General features: G+C 44.6%; 1 protein-coding gene across 5 annotated transcripts in view; it reads left to right on the plus strand.

The window, feature by feature from the left end:
- The first annotated feature begins 212 nt into the window (after window positions 1–212).
- Window positions 213–16,938, plus strand: part of TMEM255A (transmembrane protein 255A) — a 50,794-nt gene continuing 34,068 nt past the window's right edge. For 2 of the 5 annotated variants that reach the window (XR_004435019.1, XM_033202130.1), the window contains exons 1-2: window positions 218–588; window positions 7,300–7,442. Coding sequence is in view for 4 of the 5 variants with exons in the window: in XM_033202130.1 (XP_033058021.1) it covers window positions 531–588; window positions 7,300–7,442 (201 nt within the window). In the remaining variant the exon portion in view is untranslated. Of the gene's footprint in view, window positions 589–7,299; window positions 7,443–16,938 lie in introns of all 5 variants that reach the window. The other 3 variants (XM_033202129.1, XM_033202131.1, XM_033202132.1) reach the window with 3 other exon arrangements.

The following is a 16,938-nucleotide window of genomic DNA, read 5'->3' on the forward strand; positions in this document are numbered from 1 at the left end:
TGTGTGTGTGTGTGTGTGTGTGTGTGTGTGTGTTCCTCAGCTCTGAACCTCTGACTCTGACCCCCTCCCCAGTTATAAATCCTAGAACAGGATAATTACCCAAGACCTTGTCCAACTACAGAGAAGGTTGGTTGGCTTCAGACTGAAGCTTCCCCCTCTTTCTCTGCGCAGCCCTGGCCCCAAGGGGCTAAAACTGCTCCCTGTCTGGCTTGGGAAGCTGGGAGGTGGATAACTAGGATGGGGAGACTGAAGGGGAGGGAGGAGGGGGGGTCTTGCGCAAGCGCACGCGGCTGCACGGACCGCCAATGCTGCTGCCTCCCGGAGCAGAGGGAGGCAGAAGAGGAGGAGGGAGAAGAGGGGAAGGGAGGGGGAGGCGGCACTTGGGCTGCAGCTCGCAACCAGAGGCAGTCTCTCTCAGCTCTCGGAGGGACCGAGAGAGGCAACCGCGGAGTAGGATGCTCTGCGGGGCGCCCAGAGCCGGGGGCGCTTGAAGCAGCTTCGGGGACTGGGGCAACCGGGCAGTTTTCACCATGCATCAGTCCCTGACTCAGCAGCGGTCCAGCGACATGTCCCTGCCCGATTCCATGGGTAAGTCTAGCGGCCTTTCCTTCGGGCGGCGGCAGCAGGGGGTGAGTGCGCTGGCCTCTGGACTGTGAACGCCCCGGCTGCCCCAAAAGCCAGAGAGCGGGAAACGGGGCATGGGTGGGGTGGTCTTCGCGCCCCAGCGTCTGGGTTATGGACCAGAGTCCCAGGGGAGCGGCCTGGCTGCAGCGGGAGCGACGTGCGGAGATCGGAGCGCCAAGCTTGCGTCGGAGTATCTCTGCCCCGGAGTGCGGGTGTGTGCCTGTTTGTGTGCGTGTGTCTACAGACTTGCAGTCGGGTAGTAAATCCCAGCAATCTGAGGATCAAAACACTTCCTGCAACCTGCGCCTTAGCTTTCCATTCGACACTCCCTCTTTGCAAAGTCCTGGTCACTTCTAAGAGCTCACAACTAACGACAATTAGAAGAAGCAGGGTCTTCGCCCCCTCCCAACTCTCTTGAAGCTGCCCTGAAATTTAGAGATGCAGTTGGGAGGGGGCCTGATTTGCACCTCGCTGATGCAGGGGGCGGGTGGGTTGCGCAACTCTGGGGGATGGGCGGGGGGGTGAGAAAAAAGGGGGGATGAGGGGAGGGGAATGCCTGAGGACTCACTCAAGACAGCCCAGCCCTGCCCTCTGAAGCGGCAGGATCAACATTCTTTGAATTTGATTGTTACTCTGCTCCAAATGCACGGAATGTGCATGAGTGTGAAAAGGGAGTAAGGTACAGGAGTGAGAGCGCGAGAAACATCCAGCACGAGCCCGCGCATCTTCTGAAGTAGCGCTTTTCCTCTCAGGGCGGAATGGAGGGGGAGGGGCATCCTTCGACTCCTTTCCTTACAGAAACTGGGGACAGCTACCTTTGGCACCAACTTGGCTGCCGCTTGAAGCTGCTTTTTGGTAGTTACAAACAAAAAACAAATCCAGTCCCCCTCAGCTGTTAGGCATCTTCCCAAGCCCTATGATTTTACTGGGCGGAGAAATTAATTTGGAGCCCTGGAGAGCGGGAGGGGATTGTAAAATCATGATCCCACCTAATCTTTTAAAATTCGCCTCGGGTACACTTCAATCAAATCGAATTCTCTCTTTCCAACATACTTTACATTCTGCAAAATCCCTTTGTCCCGCAGTTCCTGCCACCAGTCTGCTCAGGTTTTCTCCGATGAATTTGCGGGAACATCTCGAGTGGAGGGGGCAGGGAGAAGATCGAACCCCCTATATAATAATCTCCCTACTGCCCGCAGAAGACTCGGTGTCAACAAAACTCGTTCACCGGAGGGGCCCCAGAAAGTGTTATCTCTGGATGGTAGAAAGATCCGTATCCTCAGTGGTTTTGCATATTCAGTATAAGAATTTACTTTTTCATTTTTAAGGGCGTAGTTACTTACAACGGGGTACAAATGAGGCCAAGGACTTGGTCCGAATCCAGAGCCCAGCAGTACCAGACTCCCCCTTACTCCCAGCTCGCGCGCGCGCACTCTCTCTCTCCAACACACACACCACACACACATACACAGAAGGAGAGGGAGAGAGAGAAAGAGCGAGCGAGAGAGAGAGAGAGAGAGCGCGCGAGAGAGAGACAGAGAGACAGAGAAACAGAGACAGGTGGGAATGCACTCCTTACTTTGGCCAGCTGCGGCGCCAACAACGCAGTCCTGGCTCCCCGACGCCAAGCTGTTGCGCTTCGCGAGGGAGGGCTGAGTGGAAGACCGCTAGGGTTCCGCAGCGTCCATTCCCGCTGCGGACGACAACCACCTAACCACCTGCAAATCAAGCCACAACGCCCCGAGCCCGTCTGCCTTCGGGGAGTGGGCTGGTTGGTGGTCCAGGGCTTAAAGAGTTGCTACTTGGCGCACTGCTCTGTGGGTTGGGGAACAAGATGAAGAGCTTTCTTTCTTGGACTCCCAGGGGCCCTCAGCGATCTTGTGTTTCTCGAAAGGTCTGCGCAACAAACAGCTGAGTGGGCTTCGCCCAGCCTAGTCTCCACACTGCGGGAAAGGAATCATAAATCCCAGACAGAAGCGGAGCCGGCGCCACGCATTCCACTTTTTAAAGTCCGCAGACCGACGGCACTAGCAAATTCCTGAGTCGAGTGGTAACGCTGGGTTTCCATAGTTTGGACAGGGGAGTCTCCCCGGAGTTCCCTGGCTCCGGTCCAGCACAACCCGGGCCTGAATCAGCGTCTAGGCTACTTAGGAGCTACTCCCACTTAGCGTCTGGCAACACCACCTTCCCTTGCGTGGGGGGAAGAGGACAATGGGTAGGTGGGTTAGTGTTTCGGCCTCCAAGGGCAGCATTTCTGAGGGGATTCCTTATTGTCAAGACACAACCGCAACCAAAACAATAAAATTTAAAACACAGACACACTGCACCAAGCCTGCACTCTACGCTTGCTGGCTGCCTGGGAATAGAGCAGTTCGTCCAAGGCTCAGAGTGGAGCAGGAACTTGGCAATTAAGAAGATGGTAATTTGACTCCGGCATCCCCCCATCTCCTCCCAGCAACCCCCTTCTCCCTTTTGGCAACACCGCCCCCAGGCGCAAAGGCACCTCTACTACAGTAGGGCATTCCTTCCTCCCAAATAACACATTTGTAATTCGCCGGCGGCCTTGGATGTTCTCCATTCAGAGAACTGTCTAAAGTGGGGAGAGATGGATTTCAGCGCCTTTAAGGAAATGTTCGGGAGGTTGGCAGGGTCTTGAGGCCCTTGTGTGGGCAGCCACCTGTTTCTAGGGATACTCAAGGTGGGGATATTCAGGGACCCACCCTGTGTGGCAAAGCTGACTCAGGTAAGCAAATCCTAATCGGTTCAAAAGATCAACCCAGAGAACTAGCCAGGCATCAACAACACCGTGTACAGGACTGGATACTGGGTTCCCAACTTTACTGCGCCCAATAAAGATTATACACCTTATCTATTCTCTTGAGAGAGGATAATCAAGAAACGTGTGCAAGGTAAAACAAAGTAACAGATACAGCATCCTATCTTCTAGCAACCCACGTCTTGGTTCCCTCAGATACATAATCCTGGGACTGGCAGACATCATATGGGTTGTGGACCAGACCCACGGTTACAACTATAATGGTACCAGTTACAATTAATATACTTATTGAGTAAGGTACCTGGGAATTTAGGGACATGAATAAGTGATTAATTTTGATCAAGAACAAATTCTTGGAGGAGGGGAATTTTGAGCATGCTTCTAAGGGAGGCACCCAGATTCAAAGACCGCAATGCAGATGGGGGCTCTGATGGGGGGAAAACTCGGATGAGAGAAAAGCTGATTGGTTTTGGAAGGGTGGAGACAGCAAACAATTGGGGGCTTCTAGAGCTAAGTATCCTGGTCATCAGGAATCTGGGGTGGAGGTGGGGCACTGCAGAGAGGGAGGGCTGCAGTAGTTCTGCAGGGAGTCTGCTGAGGGGAGGCAAGCAAAGCCAATGACAAGATTTCAGACTCTCTCACTGCTGTTGGTTGCAGAGGTGGTTGTTGTTTAAGCAGAAATATACTGGGTGCCAAGGAGACAGGGTAGTGAGAGATATTGTAGTTTTCACACTAGTTAGCCAGAAAGTTTTTAATTTGAGGGAACCCTCAGGTGTACCCTACATTAAAAAATCAATTCTATGAGAACAGCCCATATTTATTCACACAATTCCTCCCACATCCTTCTTGATTACAAGGGAAACAATTCTGAGATGTTGCCTCTTGTTTATTCAACAAGTACGGACTGTTTATTCGGTATCAAACACTAGGTATAAATCGTAATAGGCATGATTTTCATATACCTGCTGCTTTATTTAAGTACCTCATGGTGCCTGAGTTTTTTATGTGTCACTTTACTGAACAAAATCAGAATAAGATGGTCCTGTGTTTACAGAAACATCTAAGGCAAGCCCCAAATTGTACCCAAACAAGAACAGGGCTGTACTTCTCCCTTCTAAAATAAAACAACCACCAGGAAAATGTCCTAAGCAGACACAATAAACTGCCTTTTAGAAGCCTGGGCCACACCTTCAGAAAATGGGTATGTCTTGCTCTAAGTAGATGTGAATTTTATTGAGTGAAATTGACACTAAAGATAAATTGAGGGGTGATTCTTCATTTTCAAAACGAGTCATCCTGGGAGAGAGTTCCTTAAAACAGTCAATTTCCCAAGTGCAACTAGAAATAATTTCATGTTACACAATTATAGTCCTTATAATATAAAATAAGTGGTGACAGGGAAGGATGCTCGTGAGGGGACAGAGATTAGATATTTGACCTGGTGATGGGAAGAGTTTTCTTAGGAATTTTACCCAAAGCAAATCCTATCTGGAGGCAAGGCCCCTGTGGGGCTGTGGGATCTTTGCCTGGGTTGCTCAAGTGACTGAATTTTCAATTCAGTTTCTAAAGCAGGAAAAAAGATTTTCAAATGACACTATGTGGTTTGCTGAGTCACTTTTCTGACCTGGCCCTTCCTGCGCTTTTAAAAGTTAGAGTGATTATTTGCAAAGAAGACCCAAGAGCTGTGAATAAGATTAAAGGCCAGCTGGTGGGGAAGGAGCAGGCAAATGAAACAAACAAACAAACAAAAATTAAAAAGACCATGCATGCACACACACTTCTCCAATTTAGTCTCTAAGGTTACATGTTTTCTGGGTAAGGTGTTGAGACACTTCCGTGTCACAAAGATATCCGTGGTGTATCCAAATGTTCCCTCACTCTCTTTTGCCAATCTGGGGCAGGGGAAGGCTAGAGATTGTGTGAGTGACAAAAGCGAAGGGAAGATGTAAGAATGGGAGGCCGTGTTGGTAAGTTTATGTTACAGCCCCTCTGTAGAACCAACTCACAGATTCACTGAGAAGTATCTACCATCAAATAAACTTAGGCACTCTGGTTTAGAGACTCATTTAGGGTCCCTCAAAATCAAAAGGAAGGATAACTACACTTCAGGTAAACAGAAGAAATAACTCCTGGCCTTCCCCAACCCCTCTACTATTCCTTTCCCAGTACCATGCAGTCCAGAGCTCCCAGCTTTGCTCATGTGTTTACCATTAGTCAGCTCCCATTTGCATCCCTAATAGCTCTGTCATGAAAGGGCCCTGATGTTACAGGTGTCTCTAGTGGGCCTTTATGTTTTTGTCCCTTGGAGGCTGGACTCAGGTCTCTTTAAAGAGGAGTCTCATTTGCCAACTCTTCTTACCTCTTCCCCAGGGTGAGACATGGTGCTTTAGCATTGTAGATACCTACAAACGTTCAAACCACTTCTACATTTCAATGAAAAATAGTCTTAGAATAGTCCCATATTAGAAATGACCCTGATGAGTCACATCCCTCATTTTCGAGGCTGACATCAGGGGAGACCGCCAGCCCCTCCCACCTCCCTTGGAGACTTCAGCAGGGACTGTACTGGGGAAGACAAGACGGATGGTGGGGTTAAGCCTGGGTGATACTCCCAGTGCTTTTCTTCCATACAGGAGGGGATATCTGCAGGGGGCTGCAAGGCCAGCCACAGCCCCTCTGTCTCACCACCACCTTGCCTCCTGGGTCTCGCTTGGTTTCCTTGACCTCCTCCCCCTTCCTCCATCTCCTCTCCCCCACTTCCCTGTGGAACAGTCTGCATGGCTTCTCTCAACAACTGCTTCCTGAGGCTGCAGTGAGGTCTTCCAGAATGACAGGGTCTTCATGGACAGACTCAAGTGATCTCTTTAGGGCCATAAATGACAGTCAAGCCACGTGAGTGGGCGACTCCATCAGGGGTCCTCACTGCTTCATCCTCCTCATGCTCCACACCTCCACTAGGGAGCTAGACTCTTTTCATTTGCTTTTTTTTTTTTTTAACTCCTAGGTGGTAACTCTCCCCTGATATGTCCTGTTGAAGGCCCTCTCCCTATGCCTGAGAAATCCCTGCAGAGTGTGGGACAGTGCTCGGTTCCTTTAAAAAAAATTAAATTAAAAAGTGAGCTTAGATACCATTTTTCTATCTGACTTAATAATCCTGTTTTCAAAAAAATATTGGTTTGCACTATCATGTCTGATAAGCCTGAGCGGGAGAATGGCTTTCTCATCATTTATATTTATGTCACCCTCACATAAGCCTAAACGTGTATAAGTTATAATCCTTCCACCTACCTCCCCCGATACATATCTTTGTGGACTAATGGCCTCCAAACACTCACTTTATTACACACATTTGTTATGTGACAAATCTTGCCAATATACCATTTTAAAGTTTATACATGAGGTGGCAAATGTCAGAAATAAATGAAAAAAAAATCCCAGTAACTTGGCTTGGCTGTGATATTTACACTGAAAATGAAATTTCATATCTCTAGCTTATGAAAAAAATCTCTTTAGTTGGATATTGGCTTTAAAATGTTTTCATTTCATACCCCCCCACACACTTCCCATTTATCATATGCCTTCTAATTTGGTCTAAAAAACCACTCTACTAAGTAGTTATGACACATCTTTTACAGAGTGCCAGGAGCACTCACTGGTGAAATTTCTTCTGTTGTTTATTTTCAAACTGGAAATACATTTTTTATTATAGAAGTGGCACCTGATGACTGCAAAAACTAATGCTCTATCCCTTCCCCACAACACTCCCCCACCATCACCACCAAAGATAACTTCAGTTACCAGTAGGAATAGGAAAGGAAAACCTTCTCAGTGTTTTTTTCTTTAAGTCAGTCCTTTCCCCAACTGAAATGAGCAATTTTAGTTTCTTTCTGTGCTTTCAGGAGCATTCAATCGGAGGAAACGAAACTCCATCTATGTCACCGTGACTTTGCTTATTGTGTCCGTGTTAATTCTCACAGTGGGCCTTGCTGCAACCACCAGGACCCAGAATGTGACTGTAGGAGGTTATTACCCAGGAGTTATTGTAAGTATAGAAGGCACAGGTAGGTCGCAGTAGCTTGCTGTCTACAGAAATTCTGGCTCTGCTCTGATAGTTTTCGATTCTGTTTGAGTGTCTAGTGTTTGCTCAGATTTCCTCCTTTATATCTCTCTATATTTATGTAGAGAGGCAACTCTGGGCCTGCTAAGAAGAGCACTGGACTGAAAATCAGAAGAATCCAGCACCATCCCTATCTAACAGTGTGATCCTGAGCAAGTCATCTCACTCCTTAAGACCCAGGTTTCTGGTTTAGGAGATATTACTAACTAGCAGTGTTAACCTTAGGCTAAGGTCCTTTCTCTCCAGGCATCTGCATTCCCATATATAATAGAGGTCATCTGATCTTACCTGAAATCTGAGGATCCTGGCAGCTTGACACTCTGACCAACAGCACTGATCTCCAAAGTGATCCTGCACTCCTATCAGAAAAAGTTGTGGAAGATATATTCTTAAAATATATATATATTTATTCACTTATAAATTATATATATATATACATGTTCATAAAACTTATATAAAAATGAACATTCAAAAATTAGATAAAAATTAAGTATACAATAACTTTTAACATCTTCATGTGAACACAAACTAAAATGTCACCAGATAATATGCACTTAGCATGAAATTTGTCATTAAAGACAGTGGCTTTAAATCCTTATTTCAAATGGCCCAGTAGATAATTGTGAATATTTTTGGCTGCCTTCTTATCCCATATGATTAGATTGTCATTGGAGTCATATTTTTAAATGTCAGTCTCACAATTTGGCTGACAAAAAAGCTGGGAGTTAGAAGTATCAAACTCTGCCATTTTCTTGTTGCTTACGTTTGCTTACATTATTAGGGTCATCTTCAACTTCTGGTGTCTCAAGAGGAATCTTTTCAAGCCTTTTATCCATTTTGTTGGGACTAGTTTCGTTAAAATTGGATAATACAATCCAGGCATACATAAAATGCCCCACCATCAACCCTTTGCTGCTTGGAACTTGCCCTCCTTCAGAAGGATAGCTCACCTGATCACCTGACATTCACACGGACAGAGGGTGCCAGTGACAGTCTGTTTATTAAATATTAGTAATGTTTGGTTTCTTTCTTATTATTTTAGATAAACAATAAATAGGAAACAGCCGTATTCCAGTGGATTGTTTTATCTACCCTAGGGTGCATGCAGTTCCCTTTGGAGACTGCTAAACTAGTTGCATTAGAAAAACCAAAACTTCATTTGAGTCTACGTACACTGCTGTTGAACCCAAAAACCTAACTCTAGAGGTGAGATCATATTTTAAATATCAATTAAATGGCTCCTCAATTGCTAGAGAGCAGAAGGAAGTTTAGGACAGTTCAGTTAATAAGTATTTTAGTACAGCAAAGAGGTCAGATGTATTTTTTGTTGTTGTTTTGTTTCATTTCTCTTTGAAATGAAATGAGAGAGGGGAGGGGGAGAGAGAGAGATGGGGATTGAAGAAAGAAGCAAAGCGAGAGGAAGAGATTAAAGATGATGTCTTGGACAAGCCAGAGCTATGAGTGACCAAGCCTGGAGCCTGTTGCCTAGGTCACTGATTTCACTCCACAGTCAGCCTCCTCAATAGTTCTTGAGAAGCTGGGACCTAACGTGGGCTGTAGGCTATGCCTTCCTGGAGCTGAAGGCTGCTGGGGGAAGTGCCTCCACAGCTCCAGGGCAGGCAGGGCTCCTCCCAGCTGAGGGCAGGTGACCCACAGACACTGTTTGGTGCCCTCTGTTAAACATGTGATGTGAGAACTCACCCAGTCCACTTCCTGTGGTGAGGCAAGAAAACCAGTCGTCAGCAGAATTGGGTTTTATTTTTAAACACAAGTGAAGCGGGCGGGAGGCGGGGGGGTGTGCGGGGAGGAACAGAGTGGGTAAGATAGCGTTTCGGTGGCTTGGAAAAGCAATTTATAGGGTCTGCGTGACTTTGTGTATTTCAGGTAGCTGCATTAGTAAAATATTTCTGACTGATGAGCAAATGCTGAAGCCAAGATTCAGAGTCTCTGTGGGTGAGGGGAAGGTATTTTCCATGTTATTTAAGAGTACGAACTCCTGGCCGGGCGCGGTGGCTCAAGCCTGTAATCCCAGCACTTTGGGAGGCCGAGACGGGCGGATCACGAGGTCAGGAGATCGAGACCATCCTGGCTAACACGGTGAAACCCCGTCTCTACTAAAAAATACAAAAAACTAGCCGGGCGAGGTGGCGGGCGCCTGTAGTCCCAGCTACTCGGAGGCTGAGGCAGGAGAATGGCATAAACCCGGGAGGCGGAGCTTGCAGTGAGCTGAGAACCGGCCACTGCACTCCAGCCTGGACGACAGAGCGAGACTCCGTCTCAAAAAAAAAAAAGAGTACGAACTCCTATTCATGAACAGTGGCTGTGAACCTTCTCTGTGGAATATCTTACCGTGGGCGGCTAGGTTGGAATACGTTAACAAAGGAAAGAGGGTGACTGATTGCTGTTATTCAAGTACCTGATGTTCAGTTAGCACTGGAAGTTGAAGCAGTGGGGGCGTGTGTTTGCATGTGAGTGGTTCACTAAGAGCTGATATGGAAGTGTTAATAGGAAAGCCATCCCTAACAGATACTGTGCCCCCATGATTTAACCTTTAAAAATGTGCTCTCATAGTTCCTGGAGATCGTTTCTTTAAAATGCATTTTAATTACATAGAATAAAGGGGAAAAGATAGCAGATTGAATAGCAGAAAAATCTATGAGTTTATAGGTCAGATCACGTAGTAACAAATACAATTACGACTCATACCTCAGAAACAGTAAATGCCTGAGAATCCAGATTTGTCTGGGAATGGGGTACTTTCACTAATTGAATAGCTTGGTTATTAGGGAGTTACTATAGAAACTCTAAACCGGTGGTTTCCCCACTCTGATGTGAATCAGAATGACCTGGTGAACCTGTGAAAAATGCACATCTCTACTCCCTAGCCCAAGAGATTCTGATTCAGTTGGTCTGCATGGGCCCCAGCAATCTGAATTTTCTTTTCATGAACTAACCTTTGATTGAGAAAGTAATACATATTGAATCCACCAGAGGGGAAAGAATCCCGGGGGGGAGGGGGGGAAGAGTCTAATTCAGGTGGGCTAGCAACCACCTGGAGAATTTACACACAGTAAAATATGCTTAGCAATAAAACCAGGATCATAATGTGTCATCTGGAGATTCTGCACTGTCAAATTGGTCACTTTAAATATAAATTACTAATGTATAGAACTGTGGAAAAGTTTCAGCTTATTCGGAACTCTGATGTTTTAGACTTTGATTAAATGTGTTAACAATACATGAGAATTTAAATTTTCAAAACAAATTAGGGAGAAGTTATTAGATTAAAAGAAGACTTACCATGCAAATCATTTAAATATTGTGATCTCAGATACTTAAAATATAACTCAATTTGCGTAATTCTAAGTCATGTGAAGCTTTTCGGAAGCATCTTTATTTTGCCAAATGAAATATATTTGTACAGTGAGGTGCATTCTCATGACATGTTAGCTATTCTACCTGAGCTAGAATGTGGTATCATCGTTCTAAGAGACATACACACACATGCCTCTTTAAAGATGTGCTAGTCTGTACAGGCTGAACTGTAAAGTTTTAAAAAAACTAAAACCAGGCTGGGCACGGTGGCACATGCTTGTAATCACAGCACTTAGGGAGGCTGAGGTGGGAGGATAGCTTGAGGCCAGGAGTTCAAGACCAGCCTGGGCAATATGGTGAGACACCATCACTACAAAAAGTATATATATAAAATATTAGCCAAGTATGGTGGTGCACACCTCTGGTCCCAGCTACTGGAGAGGCTGAGGTGAGAGAATCTCTTGAGCCCAGGGGGTTAAGGCTGCAGTGAACCATGATCACCCACCCTACTGGGCTCCAGCCTGGGCAACAGAGCAAGACTCTGTCTCAAATAAATAAATAAATAAAATTTAAAAACTAAAAACGGCCAGGTGCGGTGGCTCACACCTGTAATCCCAGCATTTTGAGAGCCTGAAGCAGGCGGATCGCTTGGGTCCAGGAGTTTGAGACCAGCCTAGACAACATGGCAAAACCCCATCTCCACAAAAAAAAAAAAAAAAAAAAAAAAAAAAAAATTAGCCTGGCCCTGTGGTGTAAGCCTGTAGTCCCAGTTACGTGGGAGGCTAAGGTGGAAAGATCGCTTGAGCCTAGGAGATGGAAGTTGCAGTGAGCTGAGATCGCGCCACTTCACTCCAACCTGGGTGACAGAGTGAGGCCCTGTCTCAAAAAAAAAAATAGAAAAAAAAAAAAAAACAGAAACAAAAACCGAACACCAACAAAAAAAGACAAACTGGATTAAGAATTTTACTGTCCTCAAATATTCAAGGCATTTTATTCCAGGAGGGTTCAGGTGAGCTTTCTACCCTGAAGGCCTGAAAACCCAAGAGCTTCATTTGTTGCCTGAAGCTGAAAGAGACAGGGGAGGGTGGTTGCTCCTTCCGGATACACCCCCTCTTACCTTAGATGCAGGAAAAAGAGGCCTCTAAATGTGTTTCCCAAGCAACCCACAAGATGGAGTTGGCCCCCTGGATAGTGAGACAAGCCTTTCATTCTTGCACCCTCTCCTCAGCTGCTGTATTGATACTATTAGGGCCCATACTAGCCTCAGTCTTTTTTTAGGAAAGAGCAAGAATTTCTGCCCCCTTTCCCAGGGAGTGGGTAGGAGAATCGGTTAATTGAAAATCATTTCAGAGTTACGGTGAGATATTAGGAGATGGGGACAACAGGGATCATTCAAAACAATCAATATCCCAGAAACCTTCTTTAGATCAGTGTGGCCTCAGATTCACATGTAAAGACTCCTCTGAAAACTCCAAAGAAATTTTAATTAACATGAATGCTCAGGAAACATAAGGAGCTCTGGATAGTGGGATTTTGTAGTAAATTGTGTATTAGGCAGAAAGATTTTCAACAAGAGGTGAAAAAGTTTCTACCTCTTGTTTGAAAATGTTTCTAAAATCTAAGTTCATTCTAAAGTATAAGTCCCTAACTTACTAAGTACATTTTTTAAATGACACCTGGGCTGGGTACAGTGGCTCATGACTGTAATCCCATCACTTTGGGAGGCCAAGGCAGGAAGATCATTTGAGGCCAGGCATTCAAGACCAGTCTGGGCAACATAGTGAGACCCCCATCTCTACAAGAAATTTTAAATTTAGCCAGGTGTGATGGTAAAATTAGCACACCTGTAGTCCCAGCTACTTAGGAGGCTGAGGCAAGGGGGTTCCTTGAGCCCAGGAGGTCGAGGCTGGCTGCAATGAGCTAGGATCATAACACTGCACTCCAGCCTGGGCAACATAGCAAAACTTTGTCTCTATAAAAAAAATTAAGAATTAGCTAGGCACAGTGGCTCAGGTCTGTAGTCCCAGCTACTCAGGAAGCTTAGGCAGGAGGATTGCCTGAGTCCAGGAGTTCGAGGCTAGAGTGAGCCTTGTTTGCACCACTGCACTCCAGACTGGGTGACAGAGTGAGATCCTGTCTCTAAATAAATAAATACATTTGAATCTTGATTTGCTGGGTAAGACTTTTATAATACCATAAGGTTCTCACCTTCATTGGCTCACTGTTGCTTCCTTGGCATGTCATTCAGAGCTCTCCATAGATGCCCTCAGCCTAGTCTCTCATTACTTCTCTTTTGCCAAAATTGTCAATTCACAGTACTCTGAACATGACTTGGGCTTTTCTGCCTTGGGGCCATCATAACATTTTTTTCCTTGCGCCTGAAATATCCTCCTCGCTCTCTCTCTCTCTCTCTCCTCTCTCTCTCTCTCTCTCTCTCAGTGCTCTGTTCTATCCTAACTTAAAGACACAGCAGAAACATTTCTCAGATACTGGGATCCACAGTGGTGTCTACCATCTTTGAACTCCCTACCATATATTCCTCCTATTCATGGTTGCTGGAAAATACTTATGTCCTGCTTTGTGGCATCTGTTGGGGCTATATTCTCATTTAGCTTTGTTTATATAGGTCCTCAATCCCTTCTCTGAACCCTTGGGTCAGATGGGATTCAGAATTTAGACTTTTTATTTTAGAAAAAGTATACAGTACATATACCACATATTATCTAACAATCAAGTAGAGCCTTGAGAAGCATCCCATAATCAAGCACCTCGTGTTTCTATAATAAAACATGGATTTTTACACTAAGTGAGATAAAGATGATAATATTTTTTAAAAAGATGGTAATATAACCTCACATCAGTTCAAGATCAGGTTTTGCCACCAAGTTAGTTACATTCAAGAAAAAAAAACACACACACTTTTTGGTTTTAAGAGCTTTGTGGATTTCAATATTATGGAAAGGGGTTGTGGACTGTTTTACCTGATTATAGTATGAGCTCCTTTAGCCTGAGTGGTCTTGATCATACCTTTAGCTTGAGTGGTCTTGATCATACCCCATCCCACCTCCTGGCCTCTAAATCACAGATCGAATACAGTGCCAGCCAGAGTAGATGTCCAATTAATATTTACCTAATGACTAATTTTTTTAGCCTTAGTCCTAGATGTCTGGGACAGTGAATGGGAATAGGCATAGGTGACAAGAGTCCAGCCTCTAAAAAGCCCTTGAATCTGACTTTGATATCTAATCATCTGTCCTTTTTTTCCCCCCACAAGTGGAGGGCAGCCAAAACAAAGCAAACTAGTTATTTGTTCAGGTAATGGGGAATCAAGATGGAGGTCCAAAGGTCTGAACATTACATGATTCCATGAAGCTCTTGAGGGGAGACCACAGAGCTTACCTTTCTGAGGTCTCAGGGGAGCAAGCAATTGTTTAGAAGCAGCTGTCCATTTTAAGGAAACTGTTGGTTTTCCCTTCTTTATTTTCAACCCCTCAGCTCTTCCACAAATAAAACTTCTCACCCCATCCTTGCAGAGAACTTCTTCTCTAGGGAGCAACAATTAGGTCCTTATCACTTGGAGGTCACTATTCTACTAACATTGGCCACAAACACAGCAAAGTGTGGCTAAAAGAACGCAAGTTGTTATTCAGGGACCCGAGGGCTAGTCCCAGACCTACCATTAACTTGCCATAAGAGGGCATACATCCTTACAATTCTCTGTGCCTTCATTTTCCTGTCTGTCAAATGGGAATGATATCAATTCCACCACACTCCGTCATATTCATGTGACCAAACTAGGGGGCAAGTACTTCTTTAACTTAAAATGCTTGTGAAATGGAAGATTGCTTTAGCAACACTGGTGAGTTCATTAACCTGCCATCCAGGTAAGTGAATTCTTCCAGCCATGACTCAATACATATTAGTTCCCTGCCTGCCTAGCTCTAATCCATCTTTTGAACCCATATAAAAATGTCTCCTTCTCCATGAAACCTTAGAACTACCGTTTATTTAGCAGCCTACTTTATACAAATCACACTACATACTTCATATCGTATAATCTTCAAAGCAACCCTGTATGGCAGGCTCTATCATGATTCCCATTTTATAAATGATGAAACCAAAGCACAGAGTGGTTAAGGAATTGGGCCAAGGGCACAGAGTTTATAAGTAGCAGAGCTAGGAATATATTATATTTCTGGCTGCACGAATTATTCCTTTCTCCTATAGCACTTTGTTTTTACCTGGTCTGTGGTCCTTAACCCAGTCTGTCTCTCCCTTACTAGACTGTGAGCTCTTGGAGGACAGTAGCCACGTCTTATTCATCTGACATAAAACTAGTAGTTAACGTCAGAAAACTGAATGCATCGGAGTGGAATAGAGTATAATAGAGGGAAAGGGGAGAGAACTGGATGAAGTAACTGACTGGCCTGGGATTTCCAGTTCTGGAGTGCCTTGTCTTTCCAAACAATTCCACAAGACTTCCACCCACCTCTTCTGGTCACTGCCATCAGAGAGTTATTTGCCATGAGAGAGTATGAGGAATAGTGGGGTCGGCGAGGGGGGATGAGTGTTTTTGCTTCCTGTCTTAGGACAAAGACTGCTATCATGATTCAGGAGACATTCTGTTAATACCTTTGGAAGCTGATGAATTGTTAAGTAAAATGACTTATTTAACCTGTAAGAAGCTGCCTCCCAATTTCTCTCAACTCCACAAGTGGCCCAGAGTGCCAAAAGCACAGACTATTCATGGATTTTCTCCTAAAAAATAGAAGCCGTGGAACATATCAGAGGGGGAGACAAGATAGAACAAGGAAACTCTCTTAGCACAAAATAGAGCACATTATAAAAAATTACAGGATTTTCCAGCTCAAATTGGGTTAGAGTGGTTCAAAAGTTAAATGACTTTAAAAATAATAATAATAATAATAATCACTAGAACAAAGTAATATTTACTGAGTACTTACTGTGTACCAGGCGCTGTGCAAAGTTCTTTGAATGTATCATCCTAGTTAATTCTCACAAAAGCCCTATAAGGTAGTCACTACTGTGGTTCCTATTTTTACAATATAAGGAAATTGAGGTTTAGAGAGCTTAACCAGTTTGTTCAAGGTTACACAGACATAGAAGAGCTGGGGTTGGAAGCCAGGCTAGTGTGATAACTAAGTTTTAATCAGTATATTTTATGACAACATATTTTAATTATATCTGAAATAAGACCAGGCGGGAGACAGGCATAGCTTGACTGTTGAATGAGGATGTTCTCAGTAGTCTTGGATATTACCCTCACGCACTGTAGTATCTATTTCTCAAGAGACATTGCTGTCTGAGTGGCCCTGCACAAGGAGTCCTGGAGATTTATATTCATTCCTTCCGTTCATTCTCTCATTCTTGGGGTCTGAGACAACCACCCAGTCCCCCTACACTGTCCTACTAAGCTGCTGCCCAGCCCTTGGGTCTGTTAGATTCCCAAACCTAGGTGCAAGGCTTGGGGGTCTCAAATTGAAATAGATGTCCCTGTGAGTCAAAGTAAGGCTGCAGATGGAAACCCAGACCATTAGTGAGGCTAAAGAGGAAAGTAACTACATCACTGAACTTGTGTTAAGATTTATTGGTCCATTCTCACCACTTTTTACTTCTTCCACTTTCATCCCCATCAACAACTATCGGTTAGTGATCATTTTCATCTAAGACTGGCAGACTCAGTCCTCTAATAGCAGAGCTGAGAGGGCAGTGAGATCTGTTATACCAAGCCATAATCCCAGCCACTTAGACAGGAAAATTGTTTTTTAGGGTTTTACACTGCCATTTATGTTCACCCTTTAATGAATGCTTTCTGTCCATAAATGAAGCAGGGATGGAAGAAGAGGTGAATAAGTGCTAACATAAATTGCAGTGGGTCAACCACAAATATAGGCTTTAAAAAAAAAAGATTTTTTAAAATTTTTTTAGTGTGGGTTAAGGTGCTTCCTGATTTCTAAAGTACTTCCTGAGTTGGATTGGTATGCCAGAGGCATCAAAATTGCTTTTGCAAACCTTTATTTTGTGATCTACACATCAAAGTGGAAGGTCTTTTTCAAAAAAAGATAAAGATAAAAATATAACATGT

The sequence above is a fragment of the Trachypithecus francoisi genome, unplaced genomic scaffold (genome assembly GCF_009764315.1).
Source record: "Trachypithecus francoisi isolate TF-2019V2 unplaced genomic scaffold, Tfra_2.0 Lachesis_group6, whole genome shotgun sequence".
Classification (NCBI taxonomy): domain Eukaryota; kingdom Metazoa; phylum Chordata; class Mammalia; order Primates; family Cercopithecidae; genus Trachypithecus; species Trachypithecus francoisi.